Source organism: Camelina sativa, chromosome 18, assembly GCF_030686135.1.
Source record: "Camelina sativa cultivar CO46 ecotype springtype chromosome 18, ASM3068613v1".
Taxonomy (NCBI): domain Eukaryota; kingdom Viridiplantae; phylum Streptophyta; class Magnoliopsida; order Brassicales; family Brassicaceae; genus Camelina; species Camelina sativa.
Genome location: NC_141897.1, coordinates 1106498 through 1129420, shown reverse-complemented (window position 1 = coordinate 1129420; position 22923 = coordinate 1106498). Strand labels below are relative to the sequence as shown.

At 38.5% G+C, this 22923-nt stretch overlaps 5 protein-coding genes and 1 pseudogene across 5 annotated transcripts; 3 read left to right on the top strand and 3 right to left on the bottom strand.

The window, feature by feature from the left end:
- The first annotated feature begins 227 nt into the window (after positions 1 to 227).
- Positions 228 to 1661, top strand: LOC104760228 (uncharacterized). The gene has a single exon (XM_019239844.2). It carries the CDS (start codon positions 412 to 414, stop codon positions 1501 to 1503), a length of 1092 nt encoding a protein of 363 aa, XP_019095389.2. The 5' UTR covers positions 228 to 411; the 3' UTR covers positions 1504 to 1661.
- A 1064-nt stretch (positions 1662 to 2725) lies between these two features.
- Positions 2726 to 6609, bottom strand: LOC104760227 (ubiquitin carboxyl-terminal hydrolase 21). The gene is made up of 9 exons (XM_010483118.3): positions 5591 to 6609; positions 5368 to 5488; positions 5162 to 5272; positions 4888 to 5060; positions 4440 to 4769; positions 4237 to 4359; positions 3559 to 4123; positions 3264 to 3344; positions 2726 to 3149 (listed from the first exon to the last, which is right to left on the bottom strand). Exons 1-9 carry the CDS (start codon positions 6068 to 6070, stop codon positions 2935 to 2937), a joined length of 2199 nt encoding a protein of 732 aa, XP_010481420.2. The 5' UTR covers positions 6071 to 6609; the 3' UTR covers positions 2726 to 2934.
- A 747-nt stretch (positions 6610 to 7356) lies between these two features.
- On the bottom strand, positions 7357 to 9956 carry LOC104760226 (putative ADP-ribosylation factor GTPase-activating protein AGD9). Its single transcript, XM_010483117.3, has 7 exons — positions 9462 to 9956; positions 9214 to 9332; positions 8504 to 8939; positions 8146 to 8412; positions 7929 to 8054; positions 7739 to 7840; positions 7357 to 7654 (listed from the first exon to the last, which is right to left on the bottom strand). Exons 1-7 carry the CDS (start codon positions 9528 to 9530, stop codon positions 7547 to 7549), a joined length of 1227 nt encoding a protein of 408 aa, XP_010481419.1. The 5' UTR covers positions 9531 to 9956; the 3' UTR covers positions 7357 to 7546.
- A 981-nt stretch (positions 9957 to 10937) lies between these two features.
- On the top strand, positions 10938 to 13455 carry LOC104760225 (transcription factor MYC3). Its single transcript, XM_010483115.3, has one exon. It carries the CDS (start codon positions 11304 to 11306, stop codon positions 13131 to 13133), a length of 1830 nt encoding a protein of 609 aa, XP_010481417.2. The 5' UTR covers positions 10938 to 11303; the 3' UTR covers positions 13134 to 13455.
- A 981-nt stretch (positions 13456 to 14436) lies between these two features.
- LOC104760224 (uncharacterized) lies at positions 14437 to 15228 on the top strand. Its single transcript, XM_010483114.3, has one exon. The coding sequence runs from the start codon at positions 14561 to 14563 to the stop codon at positions 14963 to 14965; it is 405 nt and encodes a 134-aa protein (XP_010481416.1). The 5' UTR covers positions 14437 to 14560; the 3' UTR covers positions 14966 to 15228.
- A 635-nt stretch (positions 15229 to 15863) lies between these two features.
- LOC147921322 (uncharacterized) lies at positions 15864 to 19376 on the bottom strand (annotated as a pseudogene).
- Positions 19377 to 22923: the final 3547 nt, after the last annotated feature.

Below are 22923 nucleotides of genomic sequence, written 5' to 3'. Positions count from 1 at the left end.
ATGTCACTCACCTTACGTCTAGTCCATAGATCATTCCTACCTATATATCATTCATCTATTCCAAGATTGAAGTACTCTCTCTAGTGTCTAAATTTTTATACAAGGCGATAATAATATACATATGTGAGCGGACCTTGTTTTTGACGATATATTGAGATTGACGTCCGAGCTAGTCAGTAGAGATTGCTATATTATAACTTAGAAGAAATGTTGATTAAGTAGAGAGAAACTAAGAAATTGAAACCAAAATTAGGAGTAATGGTAGGGACAGTATATCTACACTTTTGGTCGTACGCATGTGCTTTTAACCACTCTGTGTTTTTACAGTGAACACGGCTTAACATACCAAACCCCAACTACTATAAATACCTCACTTAGTCTTGTCATTTTTATTCATCAAGTTCAAACACAATGGTTTCTCTCAAAGCTTTCTCAACTGTCTTTTTTCTTATACTCGGTGTTAGCATTTGCTACGCCACTAGCCGAAATCTTTTGAACTACGGTGCTGGTCATGCTGGTGGTGGCGGTGGAGGACATGGTGGTGGTGGAGGTTCTGGAGGAGTTAGTGGGGGAGGTTATGGAGGAGTGAGTGGTGGTGGCTATGGGCGTGGTAGTGGAGAAGGAGGCGGTGGTGGATATGGAGGTGCCGAAGGGTATGCTGGTGGTGGCGGTGCTGGTCATGGGGGAGGCGGTGGTGGAGCTGCTTCTTCCGGTGGTTATGCTAGTGGAGGAGGAGAAGGAGGTGGTGGTGGTTACGGTGGAGCGGCTGGTGGTTACGGTGGTCATGCCGGTGGTGGTGGTGGAGGTAGCGGTGGTGGTGGTGGAGCTGCATATGGTGGTGAAGGAGGAGCTAGTGGTTATGGAGCTGGTGCTGGTGAAGGAGCTGGTGGTGCAATTGGTGGTCATGTAGGTGGTGGAGGCGGTGGTAGCGGAGGCGGTGGAGGATCAGCTTACGGTGGTTCAGGAGAGCATGCTAGTGGTTATGGAGACGGAGCTGGCGAAGGTGGTGGTGCCGGTGGAAGTGAGTATGGAGGTGGAGCTTACGGAGGCGGTGGTGGTCATGGAGGTGGAGGTGGATCAGCAGGAGGGGCTCATGGTGGTGCCGGTGGAAGTGAGTATGGAGGTGGAGCTTACGGAGGCGGTGGTGGTCATGGAGGTGGAGGTGGATCAGCAGGAGGGGCTCATGGTGGTGCTTACGGAGGCGGTGAAGGAGGAGGAGCTGGTGGGGGAGGGTCTCACGCCAGTACTGGAGGCTATGGAGGTGGTGGCGGCGGAGGAAGTGGAGGAGGAGGAGCTTACGGTGGAGGAGGAGCACATGGGGGTGGTTATGGAGGTGGTGGGGGTGAAGGAGGTGGTTATGGAGGAGGTGCAGCAGGAGGATATGGCGGTGGCGGTGGAGGAGGAGAAGGGGGAGGCGGTAGTTACGGTGGTGAACATGGAGGTGGTTCAGGCGGAGGCCACGGTGGTGGTGGTGGTCACGGTGGTGGAGGCTATGCCCCATGAAGAAACCAAGTTAAGATCAACCAAAGGAAGGCTGAGAAATAAATATGATTTGTGGAGGGGTATACAAATTAAAATGCCTATTTCAAAACATTTTGTATCCATTATTATTATTGAACGTTGTATTGTATTTCCTAATAATTTAATATTTTATTGTCTTACATCATAAGTAAAAGCATAATTTATAGAGCAATGTTAGAGATAAGTTTAATGGATTAACCCAACTCAATTCGACCCATAAAAAAATTCACAATAACGAGTTTATGAATGAAATAAATTTCCATCCACTTCACACGAAAAAGAAAAAATTATCTTGAAAGTAAACTTATAATTTTTTTTTTAAGAATATAGAGAAGCGTTTCCTTTAAACATCTTGTGAATTCTACAAGAACAATTTTCTGTATTTAATTTGATGAATGATCTGATTTCTATTAAAATGTTTAAGATTGTGATTTTGACTTGTTGATATAACTTTTTATAGGATACATGATTTGTTCGACTGAGATGATGTTTCAGAAGTTGAAGAAGGTAAGTCAGCACTAAAAATGTATTTGGAGGACCTCAATTTGAATGTTTTGTAGTATATTGTAATAATTTTGGATCTCACGTAATAAATAAGTATCGAAGTCGTCTTCTTCTTAGCAATGTCCAACCTTTATCGTCTACTCGTTCTCGGGCCCTCGGCTATATAGTTATGCAACTAACGATAAAGGTATGAGACAAAATTATTACAATATCGAAGTCGTTTTTTGTATGAATCAAAGCAGATCGTGTAGTCTCAACTTGGTTGGTGTTGTTTTTTCTAGTTATAGGCTTTATAGAATTGTCATTTGGTTGTGTTAATGGCTTTTGTATGAATCAAAGCAGATCATGTAGTCTCAAATTGGTTGTCGTTTTTTTCTTCTAGTTCCATTTAGTAATATTACCCTTTTAGACTCTTTTTATATGCTACCCATTTAAAACCTTGCCCATTTATCTTTGCTGTTTTGTCAAGTGCCCATTTAGGCCTTTATGATTTTAATGGCTTTTGTATGAATCAAAGCAGACACATGTAGTCTCGAATTTGGTTGTTGATAGAATGTGGGTTTGAATGATGTAGATGACAAGGGCGAGACAGTTGTTATTCAAGGAAATCCAACAACTAGCTGGAATGTAAGTATGTGAAGATGATTAATCCTTTTGTGAATTTGGAGTTTGATTCAACCCTAAAAACTTGAATAATGAGTTGAGTTAAATAATTTATTAGAAACTTTAATCTATAAATCATTTTGACACTCATATATATATAAACCTTAAGAATTTTTGGTTGGTAGCCTCAAAACAAAATTCGAACAGAGTTTGTATTCACAAGAAAACCCCAAACAAAAAAAAAAACAAAAAGAGCAACTTTTCATTTTTCTCACTAGCTAAACTCTTCTTCACAGTAGAATAGATTTATCTTCTGAATTTCCTTTTCTTGATCGGAGAACCACCCAAAACTTTAACCAACATCCGGGAGCGAGGTGTCTGAATCTTTCTGAGATATGAAAGAGCAATACTTTTTTCTTTGGGATCTACAGCAACATTGCTTCTTAAGGCTAGTGGCTTTGTTCTACGAGTTTCTTCTTGGTTCTTAGTTTGCAAATGCGAACGTTGAATCTGAAAGCTTCCTGTTACAGAATCACACACACTCAGACTTGGGATCTTTCGTATTCTCACCACTTAGATACATATAACTCTTCCACATTTTTGCAATAACTGAGACAAAACAAAACACATAGTACCTTGGCGTTTTGGACGGGAATTTGGTTTTTGAATCTTGGGCTTACGTTCGTATGCACCACCACGCGAAGCATTCTCATCAGCTGTACGTAGAGTTACACACACACTGTATAAGAGCTTTATTGACAGATCATTAATCTCTCGTTTGTTCTAGGTTCTGGTTCAGAATGATTCTTCTCATAACGGATGATTTACAGATTACTAAAGGACAGCTTTATCTGACCCTATCAGAATCTCCTATCTTTCTTAATATTTTCCACAGTTAAGCTATCAAAAATACATAGTAGGGGTTAGTACCTTTGCGTTTTGGAGATATGTCTTGATTCTGAACCTTGTGCAGAGGGACATGAGCGGCGTCGGTGCTAGCTCTGTCGGCAGCTGGATTTGACACAGGTTCATTCTGTTGAGAGGTCTCAGCAGGTGACTTCTCAGATTCATCGATGTTAGCTTTGTTCCCAGCTGAACATGACTCAGGTTCTCTTTGTTGAATGGTTTCAGCAAATGGTTTCTCAGATTCATCAGCCTCAGGTGACTTGAGAGCGTCAATCATGGCCGAAGAATCTTCATCGTTGCAAGACTCGGCTGAATGGAACACTTCGTCTTTAGGCTCACGACAGCAAAAATCTGACCAATTTACATCCGGGATCGATACTCCAACCGAGTCGTTGCAGGCTTTACTGGAATTACCAACACTCTCGTAACTGTTATCAAGCACTGACTTTGGTGAAAAGTTTAATGGAGTAGCTTCAAACACTGTCTTCAGCTGCTCAAAAGTACTGGAAAACCAAGGAGTTCCTTCTCTTGCATAAAACAATATATATGCATCCTGCGATAGAACTCTATCTTCGCCAAATCTTGTGACCTGCCAAGATTTCCAAAAAAAATACATAACGAAGTTAAAATTTATTGAAAACCCTTCAGAGAGAGGACTAAACCACACAAATGAAATGAAATCACTGACTATATTAGATTTACCTTTGAGTCATCAAAATTATGCCATGTCTCAGGAGCTGATCTCACATAAGCGGAGTAATGACCAAAAGTTGCTCTAGACCCAATATGCTCCACAAAGGCATAAAGATGATACTTTGTGGAAACCTGAAGAAACAAAATTGTATGTTAAGACTCAAACATCTCAAAATTTACAAAAAACAGAAAGGTCTGAAATTTTCACATACCTCAGAATTCTGGTTACCGCTCATGAAAGGGAGCAAATCCAACTCCAAAGGGAACTCAATATGCTTGAAGATCTTCTCCATAGTAACTCCATCATTCTTGAATCTCTTAAGATGGAACGTAGCAACAGGAGGCAACTTATCAAACTTAAGTTGCTTCTCCTTTGTAACTTTCTCCTTACAGTTATCACATGTTAACTGGTCCTCCATTAATTCCACACATGTAAATGATTTTAGAGCACTCCAGAGGTTATCGACATCGTCAATTTCAAGACTCCATCCAAGAGAAGGTTCAAATGTGTTTGAAACGTGATCACAATTGCCGCAACAAAGCTGGAAAAAAGGAAGATATCAAACATATTTCCATTAGTCATTATATATATATATATATATATGGAAACTGCTTCAACACTAGAGTAATAGTAATGGTAATGAATTAATGCTTTCTTACCGTACTCATGAGACTGCCACCAAAGACATTGTCAACAATGTTTGAATCTTGAGAAGAGATAGAGCCAGGCTTATTCCTAGGATCTAAACAACATCTCTCTAACTTGTCTAAAAACGATTGTAGAAACTCATGTGCGTCTTCTTGGTGGTTTATCATAAAATCAGATGAAAAATCTGAGATGGGTTAAGGATGAAACCATTGACAAGGAAAAACCTCAAACACAAATTTATGCACACAAATAAACAAAAACAAAAAATACACTCGAAAAGGATACGTTTCAGATTATTACGAAATCCATCAATGCTGAAAGCATATCCTGAAGACCTCAGAGCAAGCTCGATGTGATCTCGAAGAGCTTGCAAAACACAGAACTTATCGTTGCCACCTAAAAACCCAAAAGAGCTATAAGATTAAAAAAAAAATGAACAAAACAAAACACCAAACTCAGATAAGCAAAACATCGTAGATCAATCATCTTACAGTTGCAAGGGGTTTGATGTACGTATGAACGAAGACTCTCAATAAGAGGCACAGTATGAGTGAAGCACTGTAACACAGAAGCTATGAAACAAGTGTTGCCTGAGTTATACAGCCCAGCACCCTGAAGACACCAACATCCAAACATGATTCAATTTTGTGCATAAAGCTAAACGGATACCAAAAATTACAAAATCAGATTAAAAAAAAAAAGAGAGAAACATACAACACCAGTGGGTTCAATCTTGGGATACCACCAAGAGTACGGTAGAGGTTTCGCTGGCTCGGTCTTGTTAAACTCATCGTCGTCGCTTTGGTAGTCGTAATTCGCTATGTACCTCCTCGGCGGACGATTCTCAGGACGAGAATACAGATACGACGAATTAGACGTACTCACCATTTGGAGAAGATTCTCGTTGTTGTTCGCCGGAGGTATCAATTGAGGCGTGATTAGGGTTTTATCTGAAGACCCATTCTCTCTGTTTTCCTCTGAATTCAAAATTAGGGTTTTATCTGAAGAAGACCCATCTGGTTTCGCCGGAGAATAAGGCTGGATCTGACGAACCGGTGACGAGATAGAGAGCGAGTGAGTGACAAGGTCTCTGATTGGCGCGGTTGGTGAAGAGTCATCTAGGGTTTTGTTGGGTTTACCGAAATTAGGAGAAGATAAGAGATGTGAAGGTGGTGGGTCAGTAGATTCCGCCATTAACAACGAAACCCAGATCTCGAAATTTTCTGGGGGGAAGAGAAAGAAAGAGGAAAACAAAAAAAAAGAGTAGAAAGCTAGGTTTTGGTTATGGGAGGTTTCTGCATCTTCTTCGTAAGTAATGAAAATGTTTTGAGTTTGGCTCCAAAAAAATAAAATTGTGAAAATTTTGGAAAGATAAGAGCGAAACGAAATCGATTTGGAGGGAAGATAGAGAAAATTTGGAGAGTGAAAGAAAGAAGAAGAAAGGTTTTGAATTAGGAGGGAAAATCAAGCCGCCATTTTTTTCGGGATTAGGGTTTCTTTTGACCTTTTCCCCAAAGATTAAAAAAAAAAAAAAATCTAGTAAAACACACAGATTAAGTTAAATGGTTAACTCAAACTCAACCATGGTTCGTAAATTGGAGTTGGCTTATCAGACACTCTTTCACCAAACTTTTTTTCTTTTTAAACAAGTTTATAATTTGACTATAAGTTTTTTTTCCATTAAATAGATGAAGAAGGTAGGGAAACATAAGGAAACAAAAATTGTGATTGTTAATTTTTTAATTAAATTTATTGATATTTAATATTTTTTTATTTCTGTTATGAACTTTAATTTTGCAAAAAAAACTTTTCTTATTATTTTTCTAAAATCTAATTACTATAATTTTTTCCAAAATTTTTTCTTTTTTTTTTGCAAACATTTTATTTATTACTGGTATGCCCATCATTTATTTTGTCAATTTGTTTCCTAAAAACTGTATTAGTTTATCTTTCTATATCTAGTTTTCAAACATTACTCTACCTTTCTATATCTAGTTTTCCAAATTTAATCTTTTTTTATTTATTTATAGTTACCCAAATTTAACGTTTTTTATATTGTTGCCCAAATTTCTTTATGTTTCCATCAAATTATAGTCCCTTTCAAGTAAAATACTTTTTTGGTCTAACAAAATTAACTAACTCAATTTTCCAGAACCATCTACCGTGAAAATTAGAATTGTTTTTATCAAGAAATTAGAAGAAAATAAATAGAATTGTTTAATATAAGTTCCCGATAAGGTCAAACAAAGACTCAAAAACCATCTGCTCGCTTTTTATCGATGTTTCTGCTTTTCCCACAAAAGGTTTGATTGGCTATATAAGTTTTGACCTCTGTATTTTAATTTCAACTTAATGTTTTACAATATTTTGCAGACAGTATTAAGTGCAAAAACAATATCTAGCAAACAATTTCAGAAAATTTGAAACATTTTGACAAAAAAAAAAAAAAAAAAAAAAAACTACGTATGACCCTTTTCAGCTTTCAGTTGACCAAATTTACCATTACAACATATAGTCATATACTACCATCCATCAAATAATCAAATTCCAGATAAACATCTTACATACCACAAAAATAACTCTTTCAACTACAAAACCAAACCAAAAAAAAATGGCATTTTAGATCCAACAATGTGTCCTCTGTAAATCAAAAGATCTCTGTATGTGTTCTTACAGCATTCTATCCTGAAGATCACTGAATATACTAGAGGCAAATGTTCCCAGCTTATTCTTTGTTTCTTCAGCTATGTTCGCCAGAGATGACATATCTTGCTGCGCCTGTGGAATGAATCAAAAATAAGTAAAAAGTAAATAAGCAGAGTCAAGTAAAGCTGAAGAATTTGATCCTACTCGGAACTTTACCTGGAACGAAATCCGGTTGATGAGTTCGCTCGCAGTGATATCGATGTTGGAATCATCTGGTCCGTGGCCAAACAGATCGGAACTTGAAATAGCTGCTGAGCCCTGTTAGATATGTAATTGCATTAGGTATGTATCAACAATGAGACTTAAAAGAAAAGTTAATATAGAGTTTGAGAGGTTTAGGACATACTGAGAACTTCTGAAGGGTAGCTTTTGAGTCCAGATCGGCATCTCTATTCTGATTTCCAAAAAATTGGGCAGAGGAGATTGATTTTGCATTTGAGAACTTCTTTCTTGCTTCATCTGTTTCTTCAACCTAAGTAAGCAAAATACCGTTAAGCAAAGAGGATATGATAATTGACTTCTATATCTTTCTTAGGTCCTGTTAAAAAAGCATATTTCTAAACCTGGACTTTGGATGAGCTTGAGCTTGATTTCTTAGGGAAAGCACTGTCCATTCCAAATTCGTTAAAGAAATTCGATGACTTTGGTGGAGCAACATGGCTAAGCACTCGTGTGCCAGTTTGCCCACCAGATTGCTGCTCATCATCGAAGTACTCAAATCGAGAAGCATATGATGATGATCCAGCAGATGATGTGTCGTTAGTTGAAGAAGCAGCAGGTACCACAGGTACAGGTTCTTCGGGCTTCTGCTCATAGAGGTTATCTTTTGGCTACATAACAATAGAGAAAAATCTCTAATCAAAACCAAGAAACAAGACGCGAGCTTTCATTCTTTAATAAAAAAAAAACGAAAATCTTTACCTTAGTAGTAAGCTTACGAGCACCAAGACCACCAGTCTTCCCTGTCTTTCTCGACACAAGAGGTTTCTTAAAAGTACTAGCCACAACTTTCTGAGAAGCTTTTGGCGAAGAAGAGGAGACAGCAGTTTCATCTTGCTTAACCAAAGAACTCTCTTTTGTCGGATGTTCAGAAGAAACCCCGTTCTTAGATGACTCCAAAGGCTGAGAAGCAGCAACAGAAGGCAATGCCGTTAAACCAGCTTCTTCCGCCATGGCTTTAGCAACTTCCTTAGCAAGAGTCTGCTTATATAAATCAGCAGCTCTTGAAGTGTACTTAGCCTCGATTTTGCCACCGTCATTCCATCCATGTTGCTTGAAAAAAACCTGAGCTCGGTTGTTCCCACCAAACATCATTGTTCTTAGCTGCTCAGGACTCCATGAGTCTAAATTCGTCGACCTTCACAAAAACAAAACTATTTATAGCTAATGACATAAAAACAATGAATGTGTATACAATATGGTCTTATATTCAACAAGTAGATCTACAACAGAGTAAAATGCTATATATAGAATGGTGAAAGAGGAAATAAAAGTCAACATCGTCCTGCATAATCAAAGCTTAAACCCTAACCAAGAAGTGTGGAAATCTACAAGTTCCTGAAGCTATAATTAAACACACAGAGTTCAGTTTAAATGCTAAATCTGTGTTCCTGAGAGAATCAAAGGCTTACCTCACGAAGCTGATATGAACACCAAGACTTCGATGAACAGCTGAGCAATCGATACATAGAAAGATCCCATAAGGAACTGAAGCCCAAGTTGGATTCTTCGCACTGCAATCGAAGCACACCTGTAAAAAAAACCCCAAAATTACAAACCAATCGGAAGATTAGAGCCGTATAAACTCCAGATCTGATCGAAACCAAATCAAATTCAATTCAATTTTATACGAAGAGAATGGGAAAAATAAAACCCTAACCTTGTTATCGGGTTTCGATTTCAGCTTTCTGAAAACAACATTCTTATCGGCGAAATTCTCAGTCGCCATAGTTGATTACAAAACTGAAAAGGAAGAAGTAGAGAAGATTTCACAGATGTTTTCCCCCAAAATCTGAAAGTGGTGATGAAGATGAAGATGGTGATGATGGATCGACTCTTCAACAAAGCAGATTTTTATTTTTATTTTTTTTGCTTACGAAACATGTAAAAGGTTATTTTATTTATTTTATATTTTACGTTTTATGATAATTTGATATTGTGAGAAGGCCATAACATTAGATTAGCGCAATACTAAATCATATGGGCTTTACTGGCCCAATAGTCAAAAGAAGCCTGTTTGCTCTTGTTTTGTTTTGTTTTTCTTTTTAAAAAACAAACAAATTAGTGGATATTGTTCATCATAAGTTTGGTACAATAGTTCTTAGCTCTATCCATCATCTAAATTCCAAATTGAAAAATGTACCTCTGAATTCTCAATCTATCCATCGTCGAAAAACTCATTGAAATCTAAACCTTTCCTTTGAATTTTCTCGGTTTTTCTTTCTTATCTTGAAATCTAAACCACAAACACAAAATTGTTAACTTAAAACATTGTATTACAATCGATTTGTTGAATTTCAACATTAAAACCTATTTTGCGATTATTCTAAAGATGAAAACTGTTTTATACATAAAAAGGTAATATAATTGTTAACTCCAACAAAATGGACATTTTATGGAAGCATGTTAAGGTATTAAATTAAGTTATCGTAACTAGTACACCAATTCCTCTAGAAACACTTTGCTTAATACATTGTTTGTTTTAGTGACATGTTGATTATGTCTTGCAAATCTGGCAAGAACTTAAAAGATATATACGGATTACTTTATAATGTAATGTCAATTAATCTTATTAGTTAATTAGTGAGTGGGTCTAAAGTCTTTTATAATTACATCATCCACGAGAATCACGTGAAGTGGAGGATCATCGTTAGCCATCGTGATTAAAACCATCGAACACTGTACATGTTGTCTTTTTCACTCAATACTTTTCTTCTTTCTTTTAATTTTTTTTTCTTTTTTTGTGTAGGGATATTTTTTATTTAGTTATTGGTTGGCATTACCATGGGTAACTTTTTAAAAATCATAAATTAACAGTAACAAAACGATAAAATATCTAACTGTTAATGGGAAAAAAATGTGCCATGACTAAAATATCAAAGTGGTTTCCAATCCCAAAATAAAAAGAAAAAGAAAAAAACAAAACAAAACAAAATGGAAAGCAGACACGACCACTCTCTTACACAGAGGAGCCAAACAATTAAAGTGGGCTACACAAAACATAATTCTCAATGTATGTCCAAAATAAATATGCTGACAGGTTTATGTGTGGTGCAAACCGAATAATATCATAATTGTGATTAAATTCATCAAACAAAAATTATCACACCATGAAATATTTAATTTCGCTGTATTTGTTGTCAACCAAAAGAAAAAAAAATAATTCGTAGTATTTTTTATTTTTTTTCGTAACCGTTAACCAAAAAATATATTTTTTTGATTGTCTTATAATATGTTACAACTCTCACATATTATAAGCTTTTTAATATGTGTCAGAAAAACAATTATTAATTAATTTACAGTTGTAATATACATAAAAAAATATAATAAAAAAGAGAGAATCATCTGCTCCAAACAATCACTAAACGCCATTTGCTTAGCTTTTCCCTCTTTTGATTTTTCATCCAACACGTCATCTCTCTCTCTCTCTCTCACCGGAAAAAAAAGTCTTCACCTTTCACCGGGAAAAGTCTTACCCTTTTCAAACCCGGCGGCTGTTCACATGAACGGCGGCGCAACATCATCAATCAATTTCTTGACAACCGGCGACGATGACGCGTCGGCGGCGGCGATGGAAGCTTTCATCGGAACAAACCAGCACTCATCTCTGTTTCCTCCACCACAACCACAACCACAACCACAATCTCTTCTTCCTCCTCAGTTCAACGAAGACACTCTCCAACAACGTCTCCAAGCTTTGATAGAATCCGCCGGAGAGAACTGGACTTACGCTATCTTCTGGCAGATCTCGCACGACTTCGATTCATCAACGGGAGACAACACTGTGATCCTCGGTTGGGGTGATGGTTACTACAAAGGAGAAGAAGACAAAGAGAAGAAGAAGAACAACACCAACACGGCGGAGCAAGAGCATCGGAAAAGAGTGATCCGCGAGCTTAATTCGTTAATCTCCGGCGGAATTGGAGTTTCCGATGAATCAAACGACGAGGAAGTCACGGATACTGAATGGTTCTTCTTAGTCTCGATGACTCAGAGCTTCCCTAACGGCGTTGGACTTCCCGGTGAATCTTTCCTAAACTCTCGTGTGATTTGGTTGTCCGGGTCGGGTGCTTTAACCGGGTCGGGTTGTAAAAGAGCTGGTCAAGGTCAGATTTATGGGTTGAAGACGATGGTGTGTATCGCTGCTCAAAACGGCGTCGTTGAGCTTGGTTCCTCGGAAGCTATTAGCCAAAGCTCAGATCTGATGGATAAAGTTAATAGCTTGTTTAATTCCAACAACGGTGGTAACAATGGTGGTGAAGCTTGTTCTTGGGGTTTTAATCTCAACCCAGATCAAGGTGAGAACGATCCAGCTCTGTGGATTAGTGAGCCGGCGACGAACACCGGAGTCGAGTCTCCGGCGAGGGTTAATAATGGTAATCACTCGAATTCTAATTCAAAGTCAGATTCGCATCAGATTTCGAAGCTTGAGAAGAATGATATAAGCTCTGTTGAGAATCATAATCGTCAAAGTTCGTGTCTTGGTGAGAGAGAGTTGAACTTTTCGAGCTCTAGGTTGAATCAAAATGGGAACTTTCAAGGTGGGTTGAAGTCGAACGAGACTTTAAGTTTCTGTGGTAACAATGAGAGTAACAAGAAGAAGAGGTCTCCCGTTTCTAAAGGGAGTAACAACGATGAAGGGATGCTTTCTTTTAGCACTGTGGTTCGATCCGCTGCTAAATCTGGTGACTCGGATCATTCTGATCTCGAAGCATCTGTTGTTAAGGAAGCGATTGTTGTTGAGCCACCGGAGAAGAAGCCGAGGAAACGTGGGAGGAAACCGGCGAATGGAAGAGAAGAGCCGTTGAATCACGTTGAAGCAGAGAGGCAGAGAAGAGAGAAGTTAAACCAGAGGTTCTACTCTTTGAGAGCTGTGGTTCCTAACGTTTCCAAGATGGATAAAGCTTCTCTTCTTGCAGATGCTATTTCGTATATCAATGAGCTTAAGTCGAAGCTGCAACAGGCGGAGATCGATAAAGAAGAGATTCAGAAGCGGCTTGATGGGGTAAACAAGGAAGGGAAAGGAGGCGGAGGAGGGTCGAGGGGTAGAGAACGAAACTGTTCGAATCAAGATGCGTCGATAGAGATGGAGATTGATGTGAAGATCATAGGTTGGGATGTGATGATACGTGTACAATGTAGCAAGAAGGATCATCCAGGTGCTAGATTCATGGAAGCGCTTAAGGAGTTGGATTTGGAAGTGAATCATGCGAGTTTATCCGTTGTGAATGATTTGATGATTCAACAAGCTACCGTGAAGATGGGGAGCCAGTTTTTCAATCATGACCAGCTCAAAGTTGCCTTAATGACCAAAGTCGGAGAAAACTATTGAACGAAGCTGGCGTATTGAAGAAATGAGAAGACTAGTGTAATTGTATGATCTTAGACACAAAAAGATCTCTCTTTGTAAAGTAGTAAGTATCCCATTTTGCATCACTCGCTTCATGTTGTTTAATATTGTTGTTCATTAGGAGAACTTGTTTAGTTTCTTAGTGTAGTGTTTCATAAGCCTCAAGTGAAGAACGAAGTTGGAGACCAGACCAGAGAGAGTTAGTAAAATAATAATAAAAAATCTTTGGTTTGTACTTGTATGTATATATATGTATGGAGTAAGATTAAGTTAGATAAAAAATTCTACTGAAGTTTTTTGGTTCTATGTTTGAAATTTTTTGTCAGTTATGTATGCAAAACTTTTGGGTTATAGATGTAACTTTATAAAACATAAAGGTCCAAAATTATGAACTGTAGTGTACCAAAAAAGCTGACGAAAAAATAAGTGGTCGTAAATGGGTTTTGGTGAGGGACAAAGTGCTCTTATCTTTTTGAGGGGATATGAGGAAAACTGTTTGTAATGCCGAAAATGTGGAGACATGAGTCATTTGGTTGTCATTTGGTTGTATATGTTTTAAAACTTTAAGTATATATTAGGTGATAATCAAGATTTTCTTTAAAGTGCAATTTGGACCTAAGTTCTTAGATCTTTTTTTTTTAAAAATTTGCTTTAGTATTGAGTATTGACGCCTTATTGAATTTAAATTTAAAAGTATGCTGGTAGTAGGTTTAATATTTTTTTTCTTAATTTTAAAAGGGCTTTTAATCTTAAATTTTCGTTTAAACCAAAATGTGAGACATTTTATTTTCTGCCAACACGAAGAATATTTATTGTAATGATAAACAAAACTACTTTTCTCCACCATTGATGAGTTCTAATTAAAAACCACCAACTTAAGTTTTTTTTATTAAAAAAAATGAAAAATATGTTTCATGTAGTACCATAAAGTTGACCGACCCACCTTTAAAGGAAATAATAGCCATCTTTCATTTCATTAATCTATCTTTGGATATGTACTGTATAATAGTTCACTGATTCGTTCACACTATAGTTTTGTTATGAAATTACGACTACAAGTAGATTCAAAAGAAAAAGAAAAAAAAATACGACTACAAACTATGGTTAATAATTACAAAGTTTGTCTTTAACTAACCAACAACCAAAGAGACCGAAACACTCTCGTTTCTATGAAGTTAATACTAGCTAATTGTTAACAAACGTGTGAGGGCAATATCTTACCCAAAATCGAATTTGCAAATATACACATTTCACTAAAATTAGATTAGTTTTCGTTAGTCTTTTCTAAAATGGAACTGAAAACATATTGTAATCAAATATAACAAAAGTCTCTCTTCCTTCTTCATTATCTCTCTCTCTCTCTCTCATTATTGATCTCCATTGTCGTCGTAAGGAGATCGCAAAGAGCCATGAGCCTAAATTGTCTAACATGTCAAGCCCTTCCACGAACAGATTCCAACAAAGAGATTGATCTCTCTGGTCCTGGACCACCAACGGTTGAGATCAATCATGTTCTAGGTAAAACATGTTGTGTACTAGATCCTATTGGTGGGAGAAATTGGTCAGGGAGTTTGAACCCTAGGATCCACGAGAAGATTGGACGGTCAGGATCTTCTTTAGCGCAGAAGATGAAGAAGGTGAAAAAGATTCATCACCTTAGGCTAAGTGGTCCTGTTGGTTCCAACCCTAGCAATGGACCAACCCGGCCCGAACAACCAAAGCTTGTAAGGAGCACTGGAGTGCGGAGGAATTGGAGTTTTGAGAATTTGAGAGATCAAGGATTAATAGAAGAAAAAAGAAAGATTAACATATGATCATCATGATTGATCATGATTCTGAGATTTTATATGAATGAATGTTTAAGATGAGAGATTACATCATCGATTCGGAAGAGAGAAATAACGAAGCTGATTACATATATAGTTTCTAATCCAGATTCATGGTTTATATAAATCGTGATAGAATATGTATAATAGTATTCATTTGTTTATTACGTTGTCACGTTTGTTTGCCTTTTGAATATTTTTGTTTATACATATGTTTCTTTTGTCTTTGAATGAAAGTATTTTTTAATCTACACAAGAGATCATCCTTATTGGTGGTAGTCCTTTTTAATAGTCAATTTGCAAATGCAATAAGTTTGTGATATCGTTCATAAAATTACAAAACTAACAAAGCAACAAAAGTTAATGGGTTAATCATAAGAGAAAACAACAAAGCTTATCTCCTAATTCTCTGTATGATGTATGACTCGACTTGGATTAGTCAAGAATACCATCATTTCAATTGGGCCTACTTTTCACATTGCTTAAGTTTCCAAAATAAAAATGCTTTCTAACCGCCGTGACAGATACTCTTGTGGTATTCCCTCATTGCTCCATCGTTACTTCTAAGCTAGTTGGATCCAATCTCTCGTTTTTTCGGATATTCGACTAGATTTTTTTTTCTTTTTTTTTTTTTTTTTTTTTAAATTCGACTAGATTTTTTATTTTGGAATTTTTTTCTTTCATAACATATTAGGGACTGGAGTGGATACTGTGTTTCTTGTTAACTTTCTTTTAGACTATTTACATCGTATTTATTATGTAGTATAATCTTTCTTATGGAATATAACACGATTATTTGGAGTCTTCTTTAACACGATTATTCATTTTCTATAATTGTATATGTGATATTTTATTTTTTTGTCGAATCGGTGATTTCAATTGATAATTAAGTGGTACAGACCGGGTGGGATAGAAGAGCCGATTTAGCTATTTCATCAGCTCTTCTATTGTTTTCTCTCTTAACAAAATGAAAATTACAGACATCGAAATCGAAAGATAAAAGCAGGATATCGTGTTGAATCCCGTAGAGTTCCTTTGAGAAGGGCTCTGAGTTGAGTGCTTTGATCAGCTGTTGCGAAGCTGAAGCAAAAGAGATGTTGTTGAATCCAAGATCGAGGGCGTGCTGGATAGCAGAGAAGAGAGCTAAGGCTTCTGCCATTAGAGGGGAGCTCACGTATTTTGCCAAAGATTGGCCCTGTGTCATCAGATTCGAGAGGCGATTGAGAAAGATCCAACCTAATCCCGCGCCATGCTGCATCTGAAAAGCATTGGATCGTGGTTGTAGAGTGAGCTGGATTTGGACATATATGTTTCAAATGAGAGATCTGCAGAGGTGGCTCTTGGGCTGATTGCCATTCACGGGCGTGTTGGACGACGATGTTGATGGTTTCTGTTCCGCTTAAAGATTTCTGATCAAATATCTTTTTGTTCCTGGTGGTCCATAATCCCCACAGGATCCACGGTGATAGAGGTCCTTGGTTGATTCCCGTCGGAGGAAGACATATCAGATTGTTCGTTGCTTCAACTCCTTGTCGCATATTGGTAATTAGATCTAGGTTTGGTGAGAGTTTGAAGGGGGCCAGGTTCCACACTTGTTTGGCAAAGGGGCAGTTGAAGAACAAATGGAAGCATGATTCTTGATCGTTGCAATGGGGGCAGCGAGCCTCCGGATTGATATTCCTCTCCTGGAGATTGTGCCCAGTTGGTAGTGCATTGTTTAGGCCTTTCCAGAGAAGGAATTTAACTTTTGGGGAGCAGCGTAGATTCCACACACAATTGATCCAATTGAAATTCTTTGAGAGTTGCATCTAGAGTAGGGCGGTATCTTAGTCCATTCGATGCTTCATGATGTCCTGACTTGGCTGTGTACTCGCCTGACTTAGTAGCTAGCCAGAGGTAACGGTCTGGGGCATCAAAGGTACTAGGCCTAAGAAGGAGGGTTGCATCTTCATAGCAAGGTATGGTTTAGCGAATCTTATCCTGATCCCAACTCTTCGTGACAGGGCAAATGAGATCCTGCACTTGCATATTTTGTGAGTCTCTTGGTGGTGGTCCCATAGGTGTAACTAGTGAAGTCAGAGAGATCCAGGGTTCAGACCATACAGAAGTGTTCGCTCCCGAGCCGATGGCTTTACTCAATTGGGACTTGAGAAGGTCTCTTCCTATGAAAATATCCCTCCAGCCGTGGGAGGTTGTTGTAGCAACTTGACAGGTGAGAAAGTCAGATTGCAATATTTACCTAGGAGGGTTCTTGCTAAGAGAGATTCAGGTTTATTCAGGATCCTCCAGCCCACTTTTACGAGGAGGGCGTCGTTAAAGTTGGTAATGTCTTTAAACCCTAAACCCCTGTCTCTCTTTGACTTTGTTAGCTTAGACCAAGCGATCCACGACATTTTCTTTTTGCCATCAGATGAGTCCTACCAGAAGCGGGTCAAAGCGGATTGAATTCTTTTGCATAAGGAATTAGGCAACTTAAAGCAGGACATCGTATAGGTGGGCATGGCTGAGAGGACAGATTTGAGCATGGTGGTCTTGCCAGCTGAAGAGAGGCATTTAGAAGAGAAGCTACGTGAACCTTGCCTGCTACGGTCTATAATTTGGTTAAACAGATCACGTTTCTTTCTTCTAAACATCTTAGGTAGGCCTAGGTACTTTCCTAAACCACCTACCTTTTGGATACCTAAAATTTGTTGTGCCTCACCTTTTGTGTCCTCCCCTGTTTTGGAGGAGAAAGTAATTGCCGACTTTGCCTTATTAATCATTTGGCTTGATGCATTCTCGTATTTTTGTAGGATATTCAGCAGGGTTGCACAACTACGGGCATCAGATTGGCAGAAGAACATAGTGTCGTCTACAAACAGGAGGTGATTGATTCTGGGGCATCCTAGCACTATTCTCACGCAAGAGAGTCGTCCATCCTGTTGTGCTCTAAGGCAGAGACCCGAAAGAACCTCACCGCAGAGAATAAACAGGTAAGGGGAGAGTGGATCGCCTTGAAGGATACCTCTAAGAGGTTGGACTTAACCTTGTTCTGCTCCATTCAAGAGGAAAGTGTATGATACTGTCGATACACATTGCATAATCCACCTTATCCACCTTTGGTGAAATCCTATTTCTTGCATAACCGTTTCAAGGAAATCCCACTCTAGTCAATCATAGGCTTTACTCATATCAGTCTTTACAGCCATATAGCATCTTTTTGTGGCTGCTGAAGTCTTTAGATAATGTAGAACCTCGTGTGTTATCATAACATTGTCTGAAATTGCTCTATTTAAAACGAATGCTGATTGGTTCTCAGAGATAATGTTTTGCAGGATTGGTTGGAGTCGTCTAGACAGCAGCTTGGAAATGATCTTGTAGAAGACGGTGCACAAAGCAATTGGTCGGTAATCTGCTATTTTCTGACGACTTTGGATTTTTGGGATCAGCCTTGTGTGAGTTTTGTTTATGGACTGTTGCAGGTTGGTAGAGGAGAAGAAGGATTGGACCTCCAGAATGATGTTAGTTCCCATCATACTCCAGTTGGTTTGAAAGAAGCTCGCAGAAAAACCATCAGGCCCCAGAACTTTATCCGGGTGAATAGAGAAGCATGCCCTTTTGATTTCCTCAGGGGAAGGTAAAGCTATTAGAGAGTCATTGACTTCAGAGATATACACGGTTTGATTGCTTCTTTGACAAGACTGGTTTTTTCACCGGGGAGAGAGGTAAACATCTCTGTGAAGTACTTAGTAATAACCTCTAGGATCTCAGTTTCTTCATGCACCGCAGCTCCTTCAGTGTTTTCAATGACCGAGAATTTGTTAATAGCTGTTCTGCTTCTGGTGGTAGCATGAAACTATCCTGTATTTTTATCTCCAAGAGCTAACCATAACTGACGACTTCTTTGTTTCCAGTAATTCTCTTCAGCTTGATAGGCAGAGAGCATGGCATTATTAATGGAAGATATTTCATCTTGGGGCACAGATGTGCTGGTCATTGCTGCCTCTAGCTTCTCTTTAAGATCTGCGATCAGTTGTCGGCTATTAAGGTGATGAGTTTTGGACAAAAGAATGATCTCTGTTCGACACCACCTGATATTTTCTTCCAGTTCTTCTTGATCATCAAAACTCCAAGCTTCTTGGATAAGTTTAGTTACTTCTGAGTTTTCCTTGAGCCTGCGGTCGTATCTAAAGATACCTTTCTTCCTTCTCTTGGTTAGGTCGAGTTGGGTGATTAGAGGACGGTGATCCGAACCTTCAAAATTTAGGTATTCGCATCGGCTAAATGGGTACTATTCAGCCCACAATCCATTAGCCATGGCTTGATCTAGTCTGCAGAAAACCAGGTGATCATTTCTCTTCCCTCTCCATGACAAGAAGTTGCCAGAATGGCGGAGGTCAAAAAGATCACATTCTGCCATGAAGGATCTGATATCAACAAAGGTTCCTTCATGTCTCACAGGGCCTCTTTGCTTCTCGGATGCCTCGATGATATCGTTAAAATCTCCTCTCAGGTACCAAGGTTCATTTCTGCTCTGTCCTAGGAGTGTTAAAGTGTCCCAGATAAGTTTTCTTTTTGCTCTATCCGGCTCTCCATACACAAATGTGGCAAAAAAAAATTTTCCTTCGGCTTTGATTTTTGTGTCTATAAAATTTGGACAGCTTGATATGACTGTGACCTCAACCTCTTGTTTCCAGAACAGAGCTAGACCTCCTCCTCCTCCTGGGCTGTGGGGAGACACAAGGTGGTGGAATTGGAGATTTATACTAGTCAGAGAGTTAAGGACCTTATCATCGAGATTTTTTGTCTCCATGACAAATATTATTTCTGGCTAGATTTTGGACTACATCTCGCGTAGTCGTTGGACTGTTATGGGATTCCCCAACCCACAACAGTTCCAACTCAGAATTTTGAAGGAAGAAGAGCTGGTGGATTGTGAAAATCCACCCTTTTCTTAGCTATTGCAGGTATGATAGTTGTTTTTGGGGCCCTTTTGCTTGAAGATGGTTGTGATCTGTTCTCAAAGGTATTAACCTTTTGTTTTGGCAGAGCCTTGGGACCCGAGTTGCTGGTTTCGCCTCGAGCAACAGAAGAGCCTCCCTCTAGTGGTGTTCTCCGTCGAGGTGAGTTATGAGCCAGACATAAGTTGCGCTTACTAGACTTTGCACCAGAGAGTCTCAAAGGGCTTTTGTTTTGGGCCTTTTGGAGGGATGTTCGACCCCTTTTCTTCTTTGGAGCTGATGTTACCCCTTGTGTTATATCAGTCAGAGGGAGGGAGATGATAGGATGATCTTCTAGAGCAGTTCCAGCCGGATTATCAGAGGAGTTCAGGTACGCTTGCTGCGATAAAACAGCTGCCTCTATTATACGGTTTCCAGTTTCAGCTATTAAATACCTCTCTTCACCTTGCATGACTCTACGTCTCCTTACAGCACTTTCTGTGGGATCTGCACAGTTTATGTATTAGACCGTGACTTCTCTTAACTCCCCTAGAACCTCTTATGTTGTCGGTATCGGAGGGGGTGGAGGTGGAGTCACCTCCGCTGAAGAGATAGTTCGTTCAAGAGGTGGCCACCTTGATCTTGAAGTTTCTGAGTTTTCTGGTCTTGGAGAAGGCTTCTCTCTCCATACCCTGGGTGATCTTCTGGTGTCATCCTCACAACTGTGATAGGACCTAGTAGACAGCTCCCTGTGATCGCTTGATGATCTTGGTAGTCTAGGCCTACCAGAGGTTGATCTGTGTCCAAGATATTCGATATCCGATTGGCGATGGTGCTTGTACCATTCCTCATCCAGTGTTCTTTTCCTTGATTGGAGGGACTCCTGAGGGGGGGGGGGAGTGAGAGGGTCTAGGGGTCCTATTGATTCCACTTATGTGGTAGTGGTTCAGTGTTTGCAAAGAGAGTTCTCTTCTTTGTTCTGAGTAGTGGGATCTGTCTTTTGGAGGTAAAAAGTTGTCCGCTGGAATATAGTAGTTTTGTTTTTCCACTCTCTGTTCCCGTGGTATCTCAGAGATAGAAGATGCATCTTTTGCCCCTCGTTTCGCAATGAAACCAGGGCAGTTTTTCTTCTCATGTGATAGCCTGAAGCAGTAGGAGCAATGGTTCTTCAGATTCTTATAGTCAAGTGATATGAGCGCTTCATTGCCATCTGGGAACTCAACAATTGTTTCCTTGGTTAGGGGTAGGAGACCATTTAGCATGACCTTGAGTTTGACTGATGAGGTTGTAATCTCCATGTCGAGGATTTCCCCTAGAGCTTCTCCGATTAGGTTAAGCATGGCTGGCTGCCAAAAATGTTTTGGGAGCCCTTGTACCTCTATCCAGAAAGGGATCTATGAAGGGAATGATTCTGAGATGACTGGTTCCCATCTTTGTAAGATAACCATCCATTGGTCATAATGATATGGTCTGTTGTCGAGTACTTTTTGAAGGTTCTCCTCGAATTCAAAAGTAAACTGGAAGCAGCCTTTTCCTAGATTTGAGCCTGAAGCTTTGCATTTTAAATTCCACCGGTTTGAGAGAAAAGGAAACAGGGTCCAGAGCCGTTGGCTTGAAGGGTTTGTGAGCCTTCCCATCAGGGTGAGGATATTTTATTTTCTTTAGATCGACATATTTACGATGCTTTAAAAACTAGGTTGATGATACGGATCAGATCGATATTCTATTTTTATATATCTTGTGTTTTTCGCCAGTTTTAGTTTTTCTTTCTTAGTGTGTAGAAGTCTAATAATTTTGAAACCCAAATTAATATCTTAAATTAATTGATATGACATACTATTTCAAATATCTCTATATGTTATATACTATATGTTTGTGCAGGTCTTTATATTATGGAGCAATATAGAATTATAGATATACAAAATGTTAAATTTTAATATTGTTTTGTTCACTTTAAATGAATATAGAATTTAGTAGTTATGACATCTCTAACTCTACTCTATTATCTTAACTCGTAATAAAGTAAAGTCTTCTCCTATCTCTCTATATTTTTCTCTAAAATAAAGTGAAAATTAAGATTATTCTCTAAACCTGACAATCTCATGTGGTGTTCTTAGTTGATAGCACGGCTGCCTTGAACCTCCTAGGTGTGGTGTAATGCGGGTGGTGAAAATTGATATTTTAGCCAAATTATAAAGTCGTGATGGAGAGAAAGAGAGTATATATATATTTTGTTGTTTGGCTTTGCATGTATTTTAAAGACGTGTTGGATCTCTCTCATTCCTTGAGATTCCATACCTTGAAAAATGTCAAGAAACTGATCTACAAGAGAGAATATAGAAAGCTAATAACAACCAACGGGTGGCTTTAACGGACAACTTTATGGTAAAAAACAGGTTCAAAACCTTCCTATGTGACACTAGCTTCTTAATAGGAAATAATATACTCTTTTTTTTTGGTCAAACAGGAAATTATATACTCATGATTTCTTTTTTCATGCAAAATAAAAGCATGGCTCTGGGGAAGCATGGGATAATCTGCATTGAGGATTTGATCCGCAATATTCTTACGGTAGAATTTCATTTCAAGGAGGCCAACAATTTCTTTTGGCCCATTTTATATTTAAAGTAAATTAGTTATTTACTATTATTTAGTATAAGATAAAATGATAACATTGAAAAGTTATTTTACTCTATTTTAAACTGAAAGTAAAGTAATATATTGGAGATAGTCTTAGTTTGGTCTAAAAAATAAAGTTATCCAGATTGTCAGAGAAAAAAGATGGCTAACTACACGAAGTATAGGAGAATACATGGTCACACATACCAAGTCTACTATTGTATTCTCAACTACACGAAGTATATGTATTATATGGCCACATGCATGAACTATATGACGTTATGTGGTCAACACCATAAACATACAATCCGGTACACCGGTCGACTGACTCTAACGAAGACCGACGTTGACTTCGGTGTTAACCAAAAAAATGTATTAATTTTTTTATTAAAAATCAAAAATAAGAAA